The sequence below is a fragment of the Populus euphratica genome, unplaced genomic scaffold, assembly GCF_000495115.2.
Source record: "Populus euphratica unplaced genomic scaffold, PopEup_1.0 scaffold13.1, whole genome shotgun sequence".
NCBI lineage: Eukaryota > Viridiplantae > Streptophyta > Magnoliopsida > Malpighiales > Salicaceae > Populus > Populus euphratica.
The window spans coordinates 843,125-854,264 of NW_011499872.1; the positions used below are offsets into that span (position 1 = coordinate 843,125).

The 11,140-nt window shown below is 32.2% G+C and overlaps 1 protein-coding gene across 1 annotated transcript; it reads left to right on the forward strand.

Annotated features, from left to right (window-relative positions):
- The first annotated feature begins 9,584 nt into the window (after positions 1-9,584).
- Positions 9,585-10,892, forward strand: LOC105127532 (RING-H2 finger protein ATL52-like). The gene has a single exon (XM_011028874.1). The coding sequence runs from the start codon at positions 9,825-9,827 to the stop codon at positions 10,335-10,337; it is 513 nt and encodes a 170-aa protein (XP_011027176.1). The 5' UTR covers positions 9,585-9,824; the 3' UTR covers positions 10,338-10,892.
- Positions 10,893-11,140: the final 248 nt, after the last annotated feature.

The following is an 11,140-nucleotide window of genomic DNA, read 5'->3' on the forward strand; positions in this document are numbered from 1 at the left end:
TATTAGTTTGTGCTTTTAAAAATATTTTTTATTTAATAAATTAATATTTTAAAAATATTATTATTTAAAAACCACACAACAATTTAACAAAAACAAGCCAAGCACGCATTCCTCACTCCTCGAGATAACTTATTTTCATTCTCGTCCCTGTTCTAGCGGGGCCATTGCAGTTTTTAATATAGAAGTTCAGACCTATTAAATAACCTGATATGACATTTACTAACGAATCATTGATTGATTTCACTATTCTTTTTGAGACGTGTGAGAATATTCATTTGGATTTGATGTATCAAATAATCGGGAAGCTTCAAAATGCAGTTAAAATATTATTTATTTAAAATTTATTTTTTATTACTATTTCTTTATATATTTTTTATTGTTTAATTTGCATATATTAAAAATAAATTTAAAAAAATATTATTATTATTTTAATAAATTTTATAAAAATACACTCTAAAACAGAACTTTTAACCCCTCAACAGGCAAACCCTTAGCATCAAAACAAGCACGTCCTTAATCTACCATGTATAAAATCTATCATTTATAAGTGAAAAATTTTACCGATAAATAATCAATTTATAGCATTTAATTTTCTGAAACCTCATTTTAGTAGAATTGTCCAATTACATAATCTCAAGGACTGTCTTGTAAATTGAAAAAACAAGTGTCACTTTTAGAGACGGAACTAAAAAGTAAAACCAGGAAGGATTATATTTAAGTTGTTTTATTATTTAAATTACAACTATAAATATTATTAAAGAAAATACTGGGGAAAAAAATCTTTATATGAACTGCAGTCTCTATCAATCCCCTATCTCTACCCCTTGTAACCTCAAGCACATCAGATACCTACAAAGCTTGGAACTCTTTATAATTTTTGTTTCTCGATCCTATGGTTATTACACCATAGTTTGAGGTTTCAATCAACCAGAGTTGGGGTTATGAATTTGTTAAATCTATCTTAAAACCTATTTGGTTGAATTTAAATGATTTGATGAGTCGACTTATAACTTGATTTATTTTATTAAATTTATATAAGATTTTATAGAATCAGTTCTAATATTTATAATTTTTTAAATAATTAGATCAATTTTTTTTATAGATAAAACACGGATCCATATTAAGCTAAAATTTATATCAATAAGTCACCGGATCAACTTGGGATATATTCGATAACTATGACATTTATATTTCATATCCACGATAATAATAATAATAATAATAATCGCTTGGATAGCTCTGTTTCTTCAATACTTTTTGTCCGAGCATGCGGTGACATGGACGACAGATATTTAAGGAATCACAAGTTAAGATATTCTAATGTTTGTTATGAGAGTGGATAAAAGTACTGTTGTGGAAAAGATGAGGAAGGAGGCGGGAAGCTTCAAGGACAGCGGAGATATTACGTCATCGACTATCTCAGAGACGTTGTCGTGTCTTGAAAACAGACGACTATAAGCCTACCACTCGTAGAAAAAACCGCCACGTTTCCCAGCTTCGTGAACCAAGTCCAATTTCGTCAATAGCTCACACGCTTTTGTGCTCGAATACTCAAAAACAAAGTCAAAGTCTGTCCCGTTAGACAAGTCATAAAAGCCATGATTGATTAAACTTGCTAATTAAATGTTTGATCAATAACATGGTTCACAGTATTTTTTTAAAATATATTCTAATTAAAAATATATTTTAAAATAATTTTCATTTATTTTTAACACCGTAACTTTAAAATTAAAAAAAATATTTTTTCAAATAAAAATTACTTTAAAAAACAAACTAATCATATACAAGTTGAAAGCAAGAAATATGTTACAGGTATGACTTTTTCTAATTTAAACTTTAAAATCATCATTGTTCTTTAAATACTTTAAAAAACAGATTTTATTGAAATATAAATTAGAATTTTAATATTTTTTATTGCCGGAAATAAAACAAAGTGAGTAAAAAGTATATAGTTTCTTCTTCTATTTTCAAACAATTATTGCATGGGATCATATCCCAACACGACCACATTCTTGATAATGTCACAAGGTCAGCTTATAAAAATGACAAATTCCCGATGCATGAACCAAGGCATCGCCTCCCCAGTACAGCACCGCTACAAATTATAGCTGTACGTGATTGGTTAGGCCCAGGTCTTTTCTGCGGGCGGTCGTCTAATCCGCTGAAGTGATAAGCTATTGGCCATCACATTTTCATTAAAACACTAATGGAAGGGCAAAAAAAAAGGAGTTAGCTGCATTATTAAAGATCCCTTCTCTCGCTTTATAATAGTGGGCAAGTTTGAAAAGCAACAGCGAAAGGCCTCCACCCTTTAATTTCCACGCGCGTACCAGCTGGAACAACCAGCGAAATTCGCGTTCTAATTTTTTTTTAATTAGCAATATGATTGTCTAGGCTAGACTAATTTCACATGTTTTAAAATTAATATTTATATTAATTTTTAATGATTATAAAATTTAAATTAATAACTTTTTAAAAAATAAATTTAAAATTTAACCACCTCTCAAAATCTACTCTACTTCTATCTTGCCGGGCCCGCCAGAGTACTCGGAGCTTTGACCAGACAAGAGCATGGAAATCTGTCTCGTTTTTGTGTGTGAAACATTACTGGTAATATCAGTTAAGTATAGCTCGTTGGATTTGTTTAAATGAACGACTGGGATTTTATTCGTACAAATACTCGGTACATAGTAACGAATCTTTCGTGTGTATGTAGAATGGAAGTGAGTGGATGGTTGATGCCTATCCAATAACCAGATAATATTCGGACCGAGATTTCCTTGTTTTTTGTGAAATACTACTAAGATCTTAAATTAAATTATCATAATTTGATAAAGAATAAAATGATAAAATATTTAAATTTTTATTATTATTCATCTTGTTTGATTAAAATCAATGAATTGAGAAATAATAGTAAAATTTTAAACATGACCAGTCATTTAAAAAAAAAAACATTTTCCAGTAAAATCAAAATTTGCTGTTTATGTAAATTTAATTAATTTAATATAATAGGCATGGATTCAACACATTAGCTTATATGTGTGGGTACAACTATTTTAGAGGATAAGATTATTTGACATTTGCCGGACCTTGTAGCTTATATCATATAATACTGCAAAATCCAGGGGCTGAAGACAGTGGTTATTCGAACCCGTTTATTAATTATTGTGACTTTTAGAGGCCTGTTAAGTGTAAGGTATGCTGAAATGATGTCCTCTCGCCATTTTTCAATTCTGATAAATACCAGGAACTTTAGACAACTTCAAGGCATGATTTTTCTAAATTACTATTATCTGCATGTCCGTTGACCAGGTTAAGTGCTCGCGAAGGAAATCAAGCAGTCTTGCTCCGAGCAGTGGCGAATTTTTCCATATCAAAATGTTGAAGAGCCAGTACTTAAAGGCAGCTATTGGGGCCGTTTAAAGGACAAGCAGATTAGAAATCTGGATTCATTAATGTTCTGTCACGTACATAAACAAGCCAAGCATCAAACCAGAGGAAAACGTAACAATGAAACATGTTTTTCACGGAATATTTTATGTGTAAAATAAAATATTTTATTTTAAAATAATTTTTAATTATACGATGAGAAAGTGGTAACAAAATAATAATGATAATAATAATAAAAATAATAATAAAAGTGAAATAATAATAATAATGATAATGATAATAAAATGATGACAACAATATTAAAAATAAATGTGATATCATCATGGTAGTAATAAACTAGAAAATGATGGTGAAACCATAATAAAATTAAAGATGATAATAGTGAGGTAATCATGCTGAGATGGTGCTAAAAATAGTTGGATGATATAGTATGTTGATTATTTTTTATAAGATAGTATATAAAACTTTATTAACGAGAAATATTGTTTTAGAAAATGAGTTAAATTTTAAAACTGAATATAAAATTTTTTTGTTGATCAATGTTTTTATTAAATATTTTATAAAAAAATATTAAAAAAAAAATACAAAATAATCTACAAAAATATTTTTATTGCCACGTAGAATAAACCAGACCTTATAAGCAAAATATTATGTAACTTCATAATCAGCAATGACTGGATAGCACCTGGACTCTTGGATTTTCGGGGTCATGCATTGGCCGATCGTCATGATGAGTTTTTGTTTCTCATTCGATGCATATTCAATTAATATATAGCCACTCTTAGCTATCAAATTATCTTCGTAATCCTCCCACTATCATTGTCAATTCTCGGTAGAGTAAAAAACCCACAATCACAAACGCTAAAAATCGGTGAGAGAAATACGGTATACAGAATTGAGTTCTCGAAGGAACTTCTCACCAACCCGTGGAAGAAGTAGAACATCACCGAGGAATATGCTAAACCCAGTGACACAAGAAACATGATTTACTTGTGGTTTTTAGCACATGATTAATCAAGAACTTAAGATACTGGATTGTCCTAGACTAACGTGGCCACGCCTATATTTTCCGATTTGATTAGTGGGTCAGTACAGGAAAAAGAAAAAGAAAAAAGAAAAGACAACCAGACAAGTTATTGGAAGATATGCAGAACCAGACGCTGAGGATTTGGTTCCGAAAGTGTGTTATTTTTAATTTGTTTTTTATAAATATAGAAATATACTGAGATAATATTTTTTATTTTTAAAATTTTATTTTTGATATTAATATATTAAAATAATTTTAAACTCAAGAAATTAAAAAAAAATGCAGTTGGACTTCGAGGAGAAAACACCATCTCAGGTAAGAATTGTCATGATATCCATAGACTTGGAAGATATTAAAGATGCAATCATGCTTTCGTCAATAGCAAGAAAGACGTGATTAGGCGTTCCTGGTAGTATTTTACACGCTTCATCAGTACTTTAAGGGCAGCGTAGAATCAATATCATTGATTTTTTTTTAATCGAAAGGCGTCAAACCAGAGTTAGGTGCATTTTATTTTAATTTTAAATTTTCCAACCTGGCATCGAATTTCGATGACGAATTCAAGTCACCATAACCCCAGTGGCTGAGTCTTGGAAGAATTCCTCAGCCAATAGCGCACAAATTAAGCAAATGAAAGCCTGAGATAAAATAATTATGCATCTAGCAGCTAAAAAAAGTATAAAGTACGGTTTCCTTATCAGAGGACTGTCCTGGATAATGCCTAGTCGCTATTGGTTTCAGGTGCCGTTCTATTTGAAGCCTTATCACAACCAATTGCAGCCCATCAAAGTGATAAGCCATTGGAGAGTGGAAACTGATTAGCAATAATGTAAAGCAGCATTATTGAAGATTCCATCTTTCACTTCGAGACTCGACGTGTAGCCTTGGAAAGCAACAGCATGAAGATTTCAGTCCCCTCAAAACCCACCAACAGATCGAACAAAATGATAATTAGCAGCCAAAAATAAAAATAAAAATAAAAATAAAAATGATATATACATTAGCAGCTAATGAATCGTAAAATGATTCTTTCCAGGTATGGACTGGTAGTATCTGCTGGGGGTTCCTGTGCCCTATTTAAAACTTTTTATTTTTTTAATGTTGGTAAAGCTGATCCACCGAACCTTATTGTAAAAGAAATATAAAAATAAAAACTTCCGAGCATTGCAAATAATCGCCTTCCTTTACATGTGTACATGGCCTGCCCTTAAAAATCTAAGGTCGGTGTATTAGTGAAATTGGTGATTGAAATAAGAATTTTTCAGAGCGTGGACACTCGAATACCAAGAGATTTACGAATAATGATCGGTTTTTTGTTTTTAATTGATGTGAACGAAATACGAATCATGCAATACTTTAATATTTTTTTTAAAAATAATAGTTTGAAAAAAGAAAAACTAAAACTTTTTATTTAAATACAACATAACTCCATAAAAACACTAAAAACTCAGTTTTTAAATTAAATATGTATTTGGTATTGCGATAATTATTGTAGTTATGGTTTAAAAAAAGTTATTTTGTAAAAAGTGTAGTTATTATAGTTATGGTTTAAAAAACGCTATTTTGTAAAAAATACTTTTGATTGGGGTTGATTTGAAAAAATAGTTGTTTAGTTAAAATTGTGGTTTGAATTGCGGTTGAAAAAAAAATAATTTAATATGTTTGGTTAAGAATGCTTTTGAAATTGAGGTTATAAAATAATTTTAAAAAATAAATATTAATATTGATAGTTTTAAATTTAAGTATTATAGAATTAATTACTCATATTAAATCATGAAGTAAATAATATTTTATAAAAAATATTCTTATTATTTCATTAAACTATTTATAATTCCATTATATATAAAATTCATCTGATAAGAATTACAGTTTTCATAATTTTTTGAGCATGTAGTAAAATTAGATAAAATATTATTAGGTATAAAATTGATATTATAGTGCGAGTGAATTTAAATCACTTTATACTAGTTTTTCGGGAAAAAATATTGTTCATATCACAGTGCAAATAAATTTAATTCACTCTGAACTAGTTTTTTTAAAATGTAAATAAAATTAACACATTGAAAAAAAAATTGTGCTAACAGTGCAAGTGAATTATATTATTCATCATTTTTTAAGTGAATACTGCAATTCTTTTATACTGTTAATATTAATTATACTATTTAGTGAATAGTACAATTAGCATACATAGTGCGTGAAAAGCAGGATTTTCTTGATTTTTATTAACAACATTTCAGACGTAAAAATTATGTGGGATTCATATATAATAAATTATTTTTTTCATTATCAAACAACTACAAACTATGTTTTAATTGAAACGCAATCGCAATTATATAAATAAACAAACTCTTATAATTAATCAAAACACATTTTGAAGATTCTCTATAGTTTTTCAATACAATCTTTTTTTTTCTTTGAAAGAAAAGAATATTAACAATATATATATATATATATATATATATATATATATATATATATATATATTTTATGACCCCCATTGAAGAAGGTCCTTCGTCTTTTTCCAATTTTCTCCATCTTCCTTGCTTTTACACGTCTTTTCCCTTATTTGCTAGTTTAATTATCGAAAAGTCCCTCATCTAACCAATAGGATTTGTTATGGAGGCTCGCCGGCCGCCTCCATCCTCATTCAATTTTCATACATTCAGATATGTTAAGAAAGACGGTGTCCCTTGAAGTTATCTCACTTCATCAGCCATCGCTTTTTTATTTACTTTCTTTTAATTAACATCTAAGTTGAAAAGTTCTCTTTATATAAGAGAATTGGGAAGAGTTTATCAACAACTCGTGGCAATAGAGAAATACAAACCTAGAACATGATTGTTAGTAGGATTCGAGCCAGCAATCATGTGTGTTATTTCTCGTGTTACCAACTAAACTACAACATTCAATTATAATAGATTGATTTAAGAACATACTAATATATGCTTTATTGTTTACATAAACAGTAAAATATCATAAAAAAATTCATAGGTTAGTGTGTCTATTGCCGGAATGACCCTCTTAAAAATAAAAAAATAAAAACTATGCTAATCATGATCAGTATTGTTAGATTAGATTAACTTTAATTAATTAGTTTTTCTTATCCTAAACCTCTTGTTTGTATTCAATTTTTTTTAAAAAAGGGAAGTATTTAGGGGGTATTTCATTGGGGTAAAGGGGGTTGAATTTTACCTTTGTAAAATCTAAACGCTTTTTATTTTTTATTTTTAGGGGATTAATTATTAAGGTACCCCAAGTGTTGTTTTTAGAGGGTAATAACTATGGGTAATCATTAATCTCAAAGGAATGTGTGTGTGTGTGTTTGTCCCTCTCTTTCCTTTTCATTCAAAATATACACAAAATTAATTTTTTACTGTGTCTCACCAAATATTATAAATAATTTAATTATTTTCTCTCTTCTTTACTAATACCCAGCCCTTTAATTTTTTTTAAAAAATTAACTTCTATATCATCAAAAAATATTTTTCTAATAATTAATTTGGTAACAATTCAACTCCATCTTCTTGATTATGTACAAAACGTCATCTTAGGAGCTGGAAATGCATTTATGATTTCACTGTAAATGTAAACACTGGACCTTTGGCTGGACTAAATGGCCATATAGCAAAACTGAAGAATCTGGTTATTATCGGTTGTAATCACGATCAAGCCATCAAAATTTGCTTTTGCTAGACTCTATCACATAACTGCTAGCGGGAAAAAATGATTTTCTTGTATTCCTGGCATAATTTTCCTAGAAATATTACAACTAGCTGTGAATAGACAAAGTGTTATCTGAATTCATCGCCTCTCTTTAACTTGCTTCTTCTGAACAGAGGCGCTTAGCTTGCCATTAGCTACAATGTCAGACAACAATAACGATGGCCTTAACTCGAAAGTTGTAGCTCTTCTTATCGGGGCTGGGTCAGCAGCTATGGGTCACAATCTACCATTTCCTTGCCATGACTTGGTGCTGCCCCCGCTACAGAGCTGGACATGACCGACCAGAGCCACAACTACACGTGAATGAACCAACAAGACAAGGCCCAACAAATTCCACCCTATAAGTACCAAAAGGGTATGGGCTTGATAGGTGATGATGGAATGGGTGCGATTTGCTTGAGTGGATTCGAAGAAGGCGAGGAACTACGTCCGTTGCCGGAGTGCTTGCACTCTTACCATGTGGCATGCATAGATTTGTGGTTCTACTTACACTTCAACTGTCCCATATGTCGCCCCGATGCCACGCCTTCACAAGTTTTTTCTGAATGCAAGGGTTTTGGATTTCGAGGGACCACCACGGGCATACCGAAATGGAGGTGTGCTACAAGGCGTTGTTGTGCATTCACGGGCTATATAATTGTGTAACCATGCAAGGTTGTCTTATTTTCTCTAGGAATTTTAGCCTTGAGAGTTTCGAAAATTGCCCCGTGAATGTTCTTCCAAATTAATGCTACTCCACGATATTGTACATTTCATGTATAATTAATTGTGCAAAGGTACATTATAGTCTTTTTTTTTTTTAACAGTTTATCTTGTCCTCTATCCTTCAATGGTTTTTAGCCTAAAGAATGGAGTCGTAGATAAATGAAGTGTTATGGCAAACTGAAAAAATCTGACTTCAATGAGGCCCATTTCATGTTAAATAATGCAAACACTATCCAGAAACGTCATGGGCCCAAAATCCCATAACCCAAACCTCAAGTGGGAACCCACGGTTTTCATAACGGGTAAGATTTTGGCTTCTGGATGAACTTGATTGAAGCTTCCGTCTAATGCTTTCTCAGCTAGCAGCTGCCTTTTTATTTTATTCCTACTGATATTTCATAAGATAGAGCCATCTCCTTGTTAACTCTGTTTCAGTTTTATATAATTTTGGTCTGCTCAACCCATGAAAACTCACCAATGAAACAGAGGACAATATCTAAAACTTGAGGCCGGACAAGAACTCACCATTCGAATAATATCGATCATTAATAAATTATATATACATACGTGTGGATGATGCATACTTTGCATTAAAAATTCCAGGCCTACCGATGCCTGGAAGCTAAAAAGTATTAAATAACAATTTTCTACGGAAAGATAAAATTGTCCTTGAAGTTATGATTAAATTAAGTCATTCTAACGAAAATAACCGGCTGATTAGAGTTTTTGGTGTGCAAAATAGCAACACCTCCATTTTGTTGTAATCGTTTGTCTCGAGAGGGTCATCCTGTTATCAAGTTGCCTGGTGACCGACTTGTTTCACACAGGACAAAATGGTGTTTCTTGTGTTTATCCCATGTTTTTCTGACAACACTCTATGCCGCGTAGACAAAGTGTATGTCTTGGACACACCGTCACTGTCTTTAGTTAATTTGCCTCCTCTAGGCACAGGCCAGCTTAGTTATTGCCAGCATCCATCATGTCAAAAGAAGGTGATGATATTAACTCAAAAATTGCCGTTCTTCTGATTGGCCTTGGGTCTGCAGCTCTTGTTATCACACTCTACCACTGTATTGCCATGCGCCGGTTCAGGGCTACGACTACTGATCAGCAACGGTCACGACAATATGGGATAGAAATCATGGCAACGCAAAGCAGTATTGAGAATTCCACGGCCCAACTCATCCCAGCCTATAAGTTCCAAAAGGGTATGGGCTTGGTGGGTGATGATGGAACTTGTGCAATTTGCTTGAATGAATTTGAAGAAGGTGAGGAGCTGCGAACGTTGCCAGAGTGCTTGCACTCTTACCATGTCGAATGCATTGATATGTGGCTCCATTCGCATACAAATTGTCCAATGTGTCGCACCGATACCACACCTTCTCCCGGGGTCTATTTGAGTGCAAGAGATTTGGATTCTGAGAGGCCATCAGTGGTGTATCAAAATATAGATAGGCTACAGGATATAATTATACATTCACGGGCACTCTAGTAGCGTATCATGCCGTTGTTGTCTCTGTCCAGGAATTTTAGCCTTGAGAGTGCAGTATAATAGTGCTCTACGCACGTTGTTTGCAGGAATGTTGAGTTATAATGTTGTACATTCGTGGGCGTGAGCAAATTTGACCGTCCAAGATTTTCTTAAGGTGCAATCTGTTGTTTTTATCCTTGAAGACCAACAGAGTGTATGATTATAATTTACATGGCAGGATTCACGAGGTCGTAAATCCCATAACACGAGCCCGATATCGCTGCGTTGGACCTTCGACGTTGTGGTCAACAGCCAAAAGCTCTAGCCTACCGAGCTACTCCTACTGTCGAAGCGAGCAATTCGAGGTACTTTAGATCTATATTTGTTTCGTGGGAGAGCTATTCAAAGATTTTCTTGACATAAATGCGATCTATTAACAAACAACATCTAGCAGTCCCCCCTAACTCCTTTAGTTCTAAGGAAAAGATAGCTGGGCTAGCGAGCAGCGAATGGCAGGCAAGCATAGAAAAGGGTGGCTAATAGCTTGATTGGTTTAATTTCTATGTGCATCCCAGATAAAATATATAGGTAATTTACATACAAACTAACTCTCTATTCTCCCACGTTATTAATTTCATTAGAAAATTGTGAGTTTGACTCATGAAAGCTGCAATATCAGATGAATAAATTCTACCAATAATCAACATTTAATTCCTTCTTTCTTTCTCCCTGGGGTGGTATAAAAAAATCGCTCTTGAAAAACTAAAGAGGATCTCTTAATTATAGGAAGCTCGTATCAAGTAGAGGTGGTTTGCACAATATTG

Bases quoted from the DNA above. Each gene is read 5' to 3' on its own strand.
- LOC105127532 (XM_011028874.1), top strand. From the start codon at position 9,825: ATGTCAAAAGAAGGTGATGATATTAACTCAAAAATTGCCGTTCTTCTG.